The sequence below is a fragment of the Orcinus orca genome, chromosome 11 (genome assembly GCF_937001465.1).
Source record: "Orcinus orca chromosome 11, mOrcOrc1.1, whole genome shotgun sequence".
Classification (NCBI taxonomy): domain Eukaryota; kingdom Metazoa; phylum Chordata; class Mammalia; order Artiodactyla; family Delphinidae; genus Orcinus; species Orcinus orca.
This window is the reverse complement of record NC_064569.1, coordinates 5851805-5865636: the sequence shown is the minus strand read 5'-3', so window position 1 is coordinate 5865636 and position 13832 is coordinate 5851805. Positions and strand designations below refer to the sequence as shown.

The following is a 13832-nucleotide window of genomic DNA, read 5'->3' as shown; positions in this document are numbered from 1 at the left end:
GGGTGATCAGTAAAGCCAGTATTGTAGCCAGGAAGAGGGTATGGCGACGGGGTGTGCTAGTACGGAACTCAGCTCAACCCTTTGTTCCCAAAACTTCTTAAGAAAGTAGACTACGGCAGCTCCCTCTCTCCTCCCTTTCCATCCACTTTCCCGTCGTTGTTTTTGCCCCCATATTCCTCTGAAACCTTCTCACAGGTCACAGATGACCTTCATGGCAAATTCTAATAGGCGCTTCACGGTCTTAACTCACTTGATGTGTTAAGAAAACGTGCGTCCACTTCCTGAACCTTCCCTCCCCAGGCTTTGGTGGCAATACTCTTCTAGTTTCCTTCCTATGTTGTGGCTACTCTTTGGTCCACTTATTTTTTTCGCTGGCAGAGCCCTGAAGAGGCAGCCTCACATAGGAGGCTGGTGAATGCAAGCATGGACTCAGACACGCTAGACTCCGGAGCTGCAACTCATTAGCTTGTGACCAAGTTCCTTAACCTTTCGGAGCTCACGTCCGCTGGCTATAGAATGGGGATAATATAACTTCAAGGGTTATTGCAAGAATTAAATGAGAGATGTCTCAGACACGTAGCTGATGGCCAGTCACATCATAAGCAATTTAAAGTGGTAGCTCTTACTGTTTGTGTGCTTATAGGCTGCACGGCAATGCCCAGCGGGAAGGAGATGGTTTAAGAGTGTGGTTACCACAGTCTGATCCCCTGATCAGCAGTATCACCAGCACCAGCATTGCCTGGAAACTTGTTAGAAATGCAGATTCTCAGGCCCGCTCCAGATCTACTGGATCGGAATCTCTGAGGGTGGAGCCCGGAAATTTGTTCTGATGTCTCAAGATGCATGCTAAAGGGTGGTTTAAGGTATGAAGGAGTGAAATCCTTGAGCAAAGTATGAGATCCGAAGGAAAGGTGGAGAGACTGGCTGTCAGCAGGAGAGGAGGGACATCTCCCCAGCTGAGACAGGAAGGTCAGTGAGCTAACCTTCTCCCCTGCCTAAACTGTGCTGCTGTCTACACTCTACCCGCCGTTACCCTGACCCACTGGATAGTGCTGTGCGTTACGATGCGTTATGACAGCTCAGAGCTTTCGCACCTGGCACTTTCTCTGGAATACCTTCATCTCTCTTTTCATCCTGGAAAACTTTTTTTTTTTTTTAATTATTTCTGGCTGCATTGGGTCTTCGTTGCTGTGCGTGGGCTTTCTCCAGTTGTGGCGAGCGGGGGCTACTCTTCGTTGTGACGCGCGGGTTTCTCATTGCAGTGGTTTCTCTTGCTGCAGAGCACAGACTCTAGGTGCGCGGGCTTCAGTAGTTGTGGCTCGCGGGCTCTAGAGCGCAGGCTCAGTAGTTGTGGCGCACGGGCTTAGTTGCTCCGCGGCATGTGAGATCTTCCCGGACCAGGGCTTGAACCTGTGTCCCTGCATTGGCAGGCGGATTCTTAACCACTGCCCCACCAGGGAAGTCCCCATCCTGGAAAACTCTTATTCTTTAATCACAAGTAAAATGTCTCTTCATCTTTGAAGTCTTCCCTTCTCCCTCTAGGCAGGTAGTTACTCGCTCCTCTGTGTTCCCATGACATGTGTCATATCATCTCATAATTTGTGTTTGTCTTTCTCAGTTTCTTTTAGTGATTGGGGCATTCCCTAAGAGCAAAGAATGTGAACTATTCTTCTCCGTATCCGCAGTGCCTAGTGCCAGAACAAGGCAGGGTAGACTTTTGATGTTCGGTGAATGCTTCCTGCATAGAAACAGGAGTAGTAATAAGTCACAGTTATACAGAACTTACAGTTTTCCCAGTACTATCACACATGTCGTGTACTCACTGAGTGCTCAGTAGGGCAGGTTTACCAGTTGTCTGATTGAAGATGAGATTGTGAGGACACAGAGAAATTAGATAATATGCCCAAGGTTTCTCAGCTAATAAAGAGGTAGAGACAGGGATGAAGCCCTGGTCTTGTATTTCCAAATGCACCCTTTTTCCCTCTCCTTGATACTGCCCCCCAAATATTTGCAGGAACAGAGGCTCAATGTCTGAACGTTCTAATGGAAACCAGAGCCTATCTATTCACAACCCTCTGATTATTAGCTGGAGGGGGTAAGGCAGGTGATGATGATGGTGCTTGGCTTCCTGACCCTTGTAGCCTTCCCCAAAGAAAGAGGACCATGGCTGGTTTCCTTTGAAGCCCAAATCCAGTTCTGTCCCAGGCATGATGCTTCCTGAGCAGTAGGCGTTTATCGTCTTCATTGACCTTTACTGAGTTCAGAGCAGTCTGCATTGGTTTAACATTGGTGTAACTGAGCATCTCTTTTCTATAGCCCTGCTTTAAGTAAATCTAAAATGTTATAAAAATCTGGATTAAAAGCTTGAGGGAATCTGCAGATACTACCCCATCAAGGAGGTGGGCTATAACTCCCTACCCCTTAAATGTGGGCTGTACATAGCGACTTCCTTCTGAAGAGTAAAGTGTGAGAAGGGGGGCAAAGAGTAACTTTACAGCAGGGAAACCTGACGAACACTTACCTCCACCAAGCGATCAAGGTTAACATCATGAGTGACAGGTCATATTCTAGCCTGTTCCTTTGATATGATGAGATGAAAATGATACTTTACCTCTGTGGTCTTCCTGTCCCAAACCCATAACTTCAGTCTAATTAGGGGAAAAACTTCAGACAAGCCCATATTGAAGAAAATTCTACAAAATCCGTGACCAATGCTTCTCAAAAATGACAAGGTCATCAACAACAAGAAAAGCCTGAGAAGCCATCATAGTCTAGAGTTGCCTAAGAAGACTTGGTGGTTAAATATAATGTGGACTCTTGGATGGGACTGGAGCGGAAAGGGGATATTAAGTGAAAACTAAGAAAATCCAATAAAGTGTGAACTTTAATTCATAATAATGTACAAAATTGGTTCATTGGTTGCAAAAAATGTACTCATGCTAACGTAATAGGAAAACTGGGTGCAGAGTGTGTGTGTGTGTGTGTGTGTGTGTGTATATATATATACACACATACATATATGCACACACTCACACACATACCCTGTACCGTCTTTGAAGCTTTTCTGTAAATCTAAAACTATCCTAAAATAGAAAAGTTTATTTAAAGCAAAGAAAGTAGAAGAAGGAATTCTCATATGTTCCTGGTGAAAATGCAAAAATAGCATGGCCGTTTTGGAAAACAGTCTGGCGGTTGCTTATAAACCAGATATACACTCAACCCATGATTCAGCATTTCCACTACTTGGTATTTCCCTAAAACCTATACTCACACCAAAACCAGTACAGAAATACTTCCAACAGCTTTCTTCATAATTGCCAGCAACTGGCAGCAATCCAAACATCTGTCAGCCAGGGGTGGTTAAATGAAACATGGCACGTCCATACAGTGAAATAGTACTCAGCCATAAGAAGGAACACATTTCTGGGAATGCAGCAGGGGTGAATCCCAGATGCAGTGCACTAAGTGAGAGAAGTGCAGCAAGTGCACCAAGTGAGACTCAGAAGGGTCCAGACTGTGTGAATTTACTTCCATGACATTTTGGAAAAGGCAACGCTAAAGGGACAGAGAACAGGGCTTGCCAGGAGCTGGAGATTAAGGGAGGTGATGGACCACAGAGAGACATGCGGGCAGTATTGAGGGGGTGATGGTCCTGTATCTTGATTGTGGTCATGGTTACATGACAGCACATACGTGTTTATCAAAACTCGCAGAACGGCACACTAATAAAGGTGAATTTTACTATATGTAAATTCATACCTTAATTGAAAAAAATACCAGCTCAGGGATGATTGGCCACTTTTCAAGGTTGCCCTCCAAGGGGTTTGCTTGAATAGTAGTCTCATCGACTGCGTTTACAGTGATTGCATTTCCAGCCATTCAGTCTGTCAAAAGGCCACTTGTGTGGTTTTATGTGAGTGTCGTCGTGCTGCTTCCTGTTTGGAGACTCAGAAGTGGGAGCCATGGTCCAGGGACAAGGACGCGAGCATGGACGACAGCTAGGCTCATGGCTTAACAATGGTGAATTAGCTGAGGGCTTCCTAACCACCTGCTTCTGAAATGATCGTGAAGCTGATGAGACCTTAATTTTGTGTGAAGCCTTAGAGTTGACAAAGCTCTCTCCCAGGCGTTCAACCATGGGACCGCACACGACCTCTGCCACGTCGGTGGGACAAGTGTTATCATCTCTGTGTTAAAAGGAGAGGGAGGGGCTGAGAGTGCTCGCTTACCTGTGTTTGCAGGTGCACTGGCTTGCCCCTCCCAATTAGGGTTGGTTAATTAATATAAAACGCATAGCAATTTGGTGCAATAGATGTTACCATTTATACATTCTACAGATAAGGAGTATAATTACTTTACAGATGAGGAAATGGAGGTTCTGGGAATTTCCCAAGGTCACTTGACTAGTAAGTATTAGAACCAAGAGTTGAATTCAGAAGTTCTGGTTCCAAGGTCTACTTTTCTTCCGCCATCTCATAAACTGGTCATGTGACTTTCACGCAGAGCGTAGTTAACTGGATGGTATTTTGCCATGTATCTGCACGTCTTTCATGCGCCAGTGACTGGAGATTCTAATTAGCTTCTGTTACCAGAGCCAGTTATTATACATAAAGGCCACTTGACTCACTGTCATCTTTGCTAGTAACTTCGGGAGCTTGGAAGGCAGTCCGTAATCTCTGTGTTCTCTCAGCGCTTGTGTTTGGAAAGTGTCTGAATGTAGGAGAACTGTGTGTATGTTGGAAGCTATCACTTCCAGAAAAAAGGGCTCTTTGGTATAAACGTGGGTGGAGAGTGATTTTTCAGCAAATACCAGAACATGTATATAGTTGCTTTGAGAGGACGTCGAATTCAGTTGCTTTTTAGTTATGCCTCATTTTTATGCAAAATAATGACACCACCTTCCTTACGAGGATTAGCTCTGAAATCCTTCTCCGTGTTTTGTGGGTGAAAACGGAGCTCCTTCTGGGCAGGGCAGAGACTTCTCCCCTCTGTGTCCTCCGCATCCAGCACAGAGCCCGGCCCATCCCAGGCACTCAGACCACGTTCGTTGAGTAGAACAGAACCAAGACTCATTCTCCAGGACAGAGTTGTCACTGCGGGGTAGAGGCTGGTCTGAAGACACCTCATCCCGCTTGGTCCCTGGCCTGAAGAAGGTGGATGACATCTGGCAGGAACCTTAGCTAAAACATCTCAGCCGCCTGGCCCCTCCCTTGGGTTCATTAGTCATCCTCTGCGATGAGCCCGTTTCTGAGCCCGTTTCATCTGGGGCCATGTTTCCTGCTGTCTGCTTGTGTTTCCCTTCCCCCCATTTCTTCCAGGACTGTCCGTCTCGTCCCTGAGGACCACTCTGAGCTTGGGCTCATCCTTACTGACTGCTTTCTCGCCCTTTCCATTTCCATTTCTCATTTCACGGGCCAAGCACAGGGTTTTTTTTACCTCTCCTTGCCCTGCTCGCCACTCAGGGAGCCCCACTGGGGAGGAACTGGTGACACAGAACTGGTAACTGGAGTTCCCCCTTCCCTCCACACCGCCGGTATTTCTGAGCACACCTGGTTTGCTGATCTTTGAGGCAGAACCTCTCATCCCCAGGCCAGAGGGCAGGAAAAGAGTCAGAGAGTCATCCAAACCTTAATTGTAGTGAGAGAGGCCTCAGGACGAGCTCCACCACACACCCCTCTACTTCTTTTCATATTCCCTACGGAGTTACCATCTACCTGCCCATCTTCAGTTTTCCTCATCAAAATCTTAAAGGAAAATACCACTAATGTGAGTGAAACTAAGAATGAATACTGGAAGAAAAGAGAAAGGCATGCTAGTCCCTTTTGATGTTTGGCCTCATTTGGAAGACTCACTTCAGTACTAATAGTAATAGGTTTTTATAGTTCCACCTGTGCATGGTCACGACCTGCAGTGACCTTGTTCTCATTGTGTGATAGAAAGTCTGTTGGGCACAGAGTCTGGAGACCTGATCCTATCAGGGTCTAGGAGGAACGGAGCATCCCTGTTGACATCACGAGTAAATGAAAGTGCTCGTTACCGAATGACTGCAGCCTTAACGCTCATTTCCACCCCCCTTTAAGCCTGCTCAACCCTGTGCTCAGCTCCAGACACGCCATGAGAAAGACACACCATTCCTTTCCTCAAATCCCCCGCAGGCTCACTCCCAGGATAACCTGGATTCCCAAACTGGCAAGCTTTTTTGGTGTGTGGGTGTCACCATCTCATTAGACTGGGAGCCCCCCAGGGGCAGTGACCATGTCCACTGTTCTCTGTCTCCCCACTGTGCCTGGCCCTAAGGTTTGCACACAGTGGGCACACAGAGATTTTTAGGAAGAAGCCCTCGAGGCCAAGAAGGCCCTTCGCTTACAGCACAGGCTTTCAAAGACTAGATGGCGCTGTTGCTAGAGCTAGATCAGGTGTGTTCCGAAATCGTGGCGAGGAGGGAAGAGAGAAACCGAGCAGGCCCTGGAACTCGCACTTGCTGACTTAGATTCAGACGCGCTACAGAAATGCAGGGGGCCCAATCTCGCCAGCATGGAGGGCTTTGCCATTTTCCTGGCATCCTCCCCAACGTGGCTTCAGATGGCCTCCACAGCAACCTTGAATTGATACAGTGTCAGCAGGACACTGTATCAATTATAATTTTAAAGAACTGCAGTTCAGATAAATCAGGTGCCTGGGCTAACATTATGTGGATATTAATCGGCAGAGGTTTTAACCACTCATACCTTGTTGGCATCACCCTACCAGGTGAGGGTCCTTAGGGGGTGCTGAAGGAGGATGTGGGCAGGGATATGGCGGTCCCAAGGAGAGCAGCCTGTGGACTGGATCCAGTCTGGTTCTCAGCCAGACTGACAGCAAGGCATCAGCCTAACCTGCATCTTGAACTGTCTGCATTTGTGACCAGGGGAGAACAGTTGTTTTGGAGGAAACAGATGACAATACATACAGGTTCTTTGAACAACAAGAATTGTGGGTAATTTATACACTTAGGATCTAAGGTCAATGGTTGATGTTTGATTTAAATGATGATCTGTTTTAGGATGCTGCCCTGTGGTCATTTGTATCTGTCATCTGTCTCTTGTTTTCACCTGCTTCTCATTAAAATAAAAATGAAACAGATAAAACCATCCTGTGCAGAAGCCAGGATGGGGTTCACGAGTGTGACCACTTTACAGATGAAGAAATAGAAGGTCAGAAACGTTAAGAGACACGTCGAAGATCGCACCACTGATGAGTGGTTGAACTAAAACTTCAGCCCAGTATGAGGCTGAAATCAAATATTGTCCTCTTTTCACCACAGATTTTCCAGGCTACCTAAAAATCACAAAATTAGGAGGGCTGTTGTTGATGTGTAGGGTAAGGCATCACAGACTAGAAAAATACCTAAACAGAGTGACGAATGATTAATAATATTCACATTTATGGAAAATTGAGAGACATTCTGTATCTGATATTTGTGGCATCTGATGGTCACTGTTCCCCTGTTTCTCCCCAGGATGATGAAGACAAGCTGACCTGGAAAGATCGTCTCCCAGGTTACTTGGTGAACTTCGCCTCCATCTTGTTCATGGTAATTTCCTGGCGGAAACACCTGCTCATGACGTGTGCGTGTGGATCCTGCTGTGTGAATGCTGGGGGTGTTAGCCTGTTATGCTGTGGGGACGGTGAGGGACTAGTGAAGACGAAGCCACAGTCCTTCTAGAGGGACAGCATCTCCCGTGATAGCCAGGCCATTGCTGCTCTTGGTTACCCGAAGCGGGGAAGGTGATTCCCTCAGACAGAACCTCAGCCCTGGGAGGGTCAGTGGCCTTCAGTGGCCATGGAAGGGGGCTCTGTCTTCCCAGCCTTGACCACAGATGTTTGAAGATGGAGTTTCCAGGGGTGGGTTGTGAGAAGGTGTCTCCCACATCGCGGCAGATGGAGACCTTGGAAGAAGGTCTTACCTGTGCAGGGAAGGCGGCTGTAGAAATGGTGGGAGCCTGTTGGAGCTGCAGGCAGGCTCTCCCTGGTGGCTGGTGGAAAAGAACAGCTTCTGGAAGGCACAGAAGACAGCCGGCTCGGGCTCTGTAAGCCTGATTCTTTAGCCTCCCTGTAGTTGCTGTGTTTATTTCCCTGTCTTCTCCCTGAGAGTTTGGAAGAGCCCTTTGGAGAGACCCAGATGGTCTCCACTGTGTCAGAGAAGGTGAGGAATGGGTCTGTGATTCATATCTGGACTTGATCAGTGAAGTGGTAGTAAGTCATTCCTGGGAGCCACGAGGGGCGAGACAACAGGAACTGAAGCGAGGAGACCTCGGGAAGGTGAAACTCAGAGGACTGAGCTCTGGGCACAAAGACACCTGCCCCCTGTCTGTGGGTAGACTCCTTCTAGTATTCGAGATGGGAACCTCTGTCCTTACAGCATTTCCAAGCAGGACTACACGTTAGTTGTGGGGTTGGGGAGGGATTGCTTATTCCAGAAATTGGGACTGAAATTATAATAATTTTCTGGACCCACTGGCCAGAGGTAACACTGACCCTGGCCTGAGGTTACTATTTCCATTATTATTGCCATTGTGATCATTGAGGACGGGAACTGTGTCCTAATCTCAGAAGTTTAAAAAGTGAAAGATGCGTGGGCACCATCTGCTTCAACACTTCTGAAGTGCAGAGGTGCTGGGTGCCTTGCCAGGGGTTAGAAGCCCACACGTGCGATCTCCTTATTGCCTAAGAAGAGTGGAATTTATTCAAGAATATGTGGTGAGTTGCAGTGTGTTAAGCTGGAATGGCATAAAGTTTAATTTAGCACTTCCAAGCCTCCCACAATATGCATAATGTTGTCAAAGAGTTTATTCATTCATTCAGAAACTATTTCATGGGTGCCAGCTATGTGCTTGACACTATTCTGAGGCATTGGGCGTAGAGTAGAAACTAAACTAAAATAATCTGTCCCTTAAGGAGTTGACAGATAACAAACACGTGCGTAAATAAGGAAACAGATAAGTAAAACAGGCTTCCGTCTCCAGCAGTGGTAGGTTAGGATATTTGTAGCGTCCCATCTTGCTGAAAGTAGCAAAATATTGTGGATAAATATATTTTTCAATCTTCTTAAAGCTTGAAGGACTGACAGGAGAGTCAGGAATACTAGACTGAACTCTAAAGGAAAATGGGACCAAGGAAACAAATATCTGGGCACTAATGCTGCTTTTACCTTGAGGACAGTTTCCCATCTAGGCGAACTTGAGCTTGGGCTTTGGTGGTCTTTATGGGGCAAGGAGGATGGAACTCAGGGGGTATGACTGGCTCAAAGAGAGCTTCTAGAAGGAAGTCCTCACCAAATGAAATTGGAACACGAAAGGGCTACACTCTCAGAATGAAGATGAATAACTAGCCACACCCCGCCCCCAACTTTGGGACTTCAGAGAAAATTGGTATTTTCTAAGTAGAATAGGGAGAAAAGGGGAAACAAACGCCCTGTCCCCAAGAAGTGGCTGTGGGCAGTCCTCATGGTGGATTTACAGCTTGGTTCATCACAGGAGAGGATCGGGAACCTCAGGTTGTGGACTTGGTCTGGAACTAGCAGTGCTCCCAGGCGCCCAGGAGAAGCAAATACAAGTTCTCTGTGGAGGAAGGCAGATTCACGCTAGGTCTCAAGAAATCCCCCAAAAGAATTTTCAAGGGCAACGAAGAGAATACAACCAATTACACAAGAAGCTAAAGCACCTTGAGAAAGAACAATGAGGACAGCAAAGACGAAAGATATTGGAAATACCAGTTACAGGTTAAAACATCAAGCTTGAAAAATCTGCAAAGAATAAGAAACTATTGAAAAAAACAGCTTAGAAGATTTGAAAACCAACCAATAAATCTGCTAGAAATAAATACATGAATATAAAATATATATATGAATATATAATACATTCTACACGTATATGAATGTTCTGTGTATTATAATGTACATATATATAAAACAACAAACAAGACACAGCTGAAGAGAATTTGTGAACTGCAGTATAGGTTAGAAGAAATTATCCATAATGCAGCATGGGGAGGCAAAAAATAAAATACAGAGAAGAGAAATTAAGAGATTTGGAAATATTGGTAGAATGAGACTTAACATACGTTGCATTTCAATACTGAACAAAGAGGAAAGAGAAAAGTTAATGAATGAAATATAATGACTGATGGTTTCCTAATCTGCTACAGAATTCCAACCCACAGACTGAAGAGTCCCTATGAAACCCAAGCAGAAAAAAATAAAATAAATCTACATCTAGATTCATCATAGTGAAATCATGGACTATGTAAGACACAAGAGAAATCTCAAATGCAGTCAGAAAACAAAAGACGAGTTACCTTCAATAAAAAGGCTGTTAGATTGACCATTGCTTTCTCATAGCAATTAGAAATGGCATGTTATCTTCATGTGCTGAAAAGAAAACAATTACTTCTCCAGAATTCTATACCCAGGAAGAATATCCTTTAGGAATATCATGAGGATAAAATAAAGATATTTATAGGCAAAAACTGAGAGTTTGCCACCAACTGAATCTTTCACTAAAGGAATTCTAATTATGTGCTTCAGATAGGACCCCATATGGAAACCCATAATTTTAAAAAGAAATGAAGAATAATCAAAGTGATAAATCAGTGGGAGAATCTGTATGAACCTCGACTGTGAAAACAATAATGATGACGCCTCATGGGATCAAAGATAAGGTCGAATTTAAACTATACACATCACTAATCTGTAAGTTGGGTGGGCAATAAATAGAGCAACAGTGTTCTAAGGTCCTTGTCTCCTTGATGATGTATATGGAAGAGCAAAGGCTGGGAAGAGTCAAGACGCCCCTGAAGAAGAATCAGGAGGGACATGGCGCTCTACCAAACAGAAGCTTATTATGAAACAATAGTAAGTACGACAACGTGGCGGGGGGGTGGAGATAGGGAATTAGACCCGTAGAATTGCATCATGGGATGTAGGACAGAGAAAAGTCAAGGTTGACTCTGAGGTTGTTACCTTCCAAAGGCTAGAGTTATCCCTAGGGATCCCAGAGTTGCCTGCGCGGTGGATATAAATCTGGAGTTCAGAGGAGATGCCCAGGCTGGAGCCCTAATCAGATGGTAGAGATGGTACTTAAAGCCGTGAGGTTGTATGAGATCCCCAGGGGAGTGAGGAGAGATAGAGAAAAGGTCCAAGGACTGAGTCCCAAGGTGCTGTAATGTGAAAATTTGGGAGCACGAGGAAGAGCCAAAAGAGAAGGTTGAAGAGGAAGAGCCAGGGGAGAGGGGAGGGTCCCCGAAGCCAAGAAGGTATTGCAAGGGGAGGGCCATCACTTGTGTCAGATGCCGCTGATAGGTCTGGGAGGGAGAGGATTGAAAATAGAAGCTTACCTACTGCCTGAGAGGAGACCTTGTAGCATCATCATGGTCACTGTCTACAACAAGTAGACATCACTATTGACAAACACTGAAAATCAGGTCAGTGGAGGGGTATCCCCTCAATGTTCTTTTTTTTTTTTTTTTTGCGGTACGCGGGCCTCTCACTGCTGTGGCCTCTCCCGTTGCGGAGCACAGGCTCTGGACGCACAGGCTCAGCGGCCGTGACTCACGGGCCCGGCCGCTCTGCGGCATGTGGGATCTTCCTGGACCAGGGAACAAACCCGTGTCCCCTGCATCTGCAGGCGGACTCTCAACCACTGCGCCACCAGGGAAGCCCAATGTTCTAATTTTTAAAAAATTCCATGGGTGGGGCTTCCCTGGCAGTCCAGTGTATAAGACTCCATGCTTCCACTACAGGGGGTATGGGTTCGGTCCCTGGTAGGGGAACTAAGATTCCCCCATGCCACATGACGTGACCAAAAAAATAAATCGATATTTTAAAAAATTCCATGGAGACCTTCTAAAGCTAGACTCGGGGGTGGGAAAATTTTTTTGTGTCGTTCAGAGATAATAAATGATTATCTCTTGTCTTCCGTTTCACAACCCCGCCTAACTCCAAATCTTGATACCAAGATTGTGTATCAGAATCAAGAACTCATTGAGGCGTCTCACTCTCCCTGGGGTCCCCCAGCTATATGTAGCCGGCAGGTGCTGGGAATGGGAGTACAGTGGTAGGAAGATCACCTCGTGCAGGCAGGTGCTCTGGACTAGACCCGGCCTAGGCTTGTTGACTGAGGTCATCATGACTAGCGTTCCTTTCTACTTTCAGAAGTATTCCAGGTTGGGCAGTAAATGATATAGTCCCCTACCAATTTGATATTTTAAAAATCCTTATTTTACACTAACTTTTCCCCTTTTTTTTTTTTTTTTTTCACTTTTTAAAAAACCCAGTCTTCTCGAGAAAGGGGCTTGGCATTTCCCTAGAACAAGGTGTGGAATCTGAGATAAAGGAGTCAGGATGGTGTTTATAAAAGAGTGTTTTTTGTTATGGAATTAGTCAAAGGCATCTATGGCAAGGAACTTGAGTATCCGGTATCATTTCCTCCTTCACCCCCTGTGATGAAACCTTGGCAGAAGATGCCAGGACCACGACCATGAGGAGGGTTTTAGCGATGCCAGTCTGTCGTCAGTTGGGGGTATTTTTCATGGGGTGACAAGAGCAAAGAAGAGCCCAGTGCAGTGTTCCTCTTCCTCACCCGTGGGAGAGGCCAGGGTGGACAAAGATGCATTTTCTCTTTCTTCTCCAACCCAGTGTGTTGAGCTAAAGTTTCTTTCCTTTTTGAATTAACCCTCTTTTTGTTTCCTTTTTATGTGGGAGGGGATTACCAGAGGCAATGTCCTGCCTCTAGAGCTGGGTGCCTGAGCTTTACTCCCACGCCCAAGACAGTCATTGACTTCTGTTTGTATCTCGGGAACCAGCCATCAGAAACCCTCCTCCATCACCTGGACTATCACAGTGATCTCCTAACTCGTCTGCCTGTCGGTTACGCTGTCCCCCGACAGATCATCAGCCTGTTGATCTTTTTCAAATAAGTCACGTTACTCCTCTGCTCAAAACTCTCTAAAGGCTTCCCATCTCATGAAGTGTAGAAGCCAACATCCTTATACTACAGTGCCTCCCCTCCAACACCCATCTTCCACTCCCACTCTCCCCCTTCGCTCACTGCTTCAGCCACCCCCTGCCTGAACCCCCGGCTCTCCGATTTCCTCCTTTAGGTCCTTGCTGACATGTCACCTTCTCACCTATGCCTTTCCTGACCCCACCCTGTTTTAAGTTGCAACCTACCTTGATGCTCCCGTTTTGCTTTATTTGTTTCTAGAGTATTGATCGCATCTGACATACTATCTCTGCCTATGAGTTTGTCTGTCTTTCCCCACTAGGAGGTCACGAGGGCAGAAATTTCTGTCTGTTTTGTTCGCTACTGTATCCCTGATACCCAGAACAGTAACTGGCGCACAGTAGGGGCTCAAGACGTGTTTCATGAATGACTGCATGAGAAAATAAATTAATTAAGCAGGTGCCAGAGACAGCTTGGTATGTCAATGATAGCGTTGTTGGTGCCTGTGTTTTTTCAAATTGATTTACTACTATGGGCTGTGCCGTCAACCGGGCCGCTCTCCCGCTGGTGCAGCAGGGGTTGCTCTGCCCTGTGCCTTCTACTTGCTCCTGCTTATTCTCTCCTCCAAGCCTTCCCATAGGAAATGGTCCCACAGCTTCTTCTGTGACGTTTTCTCTGACTAATCCGCCTGCTCTGTGCCCAGAACATTCTAGAAGCTCCTGAACTGAGGCCCGTCACTCTGTCCAGCTGCTACTAGGCTCACCCTTGCCGTCTGTGTGCAAGGTTTTCTCAGAATGCAAGTCCTGGAGTGTAGGGACCAGACCAGCTCTCACAGTGTGAAATTAGGGCTCT

The 13832-nt window shown here is 46.1% G+C and overlaps 1 protein-coding gene across 3 annotated transcripts in view; it reads left to right on the top strand.

The window, feature by feature from the left end:
• The window catches only part of ANO2 (anoctamin 2), a 334282-nt gene that overhangs the window by 236940 nt on the left and 83510 nt on the right, over positions 1-13832 (top strand). For all 3 annotated transcript variants that reach the window (XM_033404279.2, XM_033404277.1, XM_033404276.1), the window contains one exon: positions 7499-7573. In XM_033404279.2, the coding sequence (XP_033260170.1) occupies positions 7499-7573 (75 nt within the window). The remainder of the gene's footprint in view (positions 1-7498; positions 7574-13832) is intronic.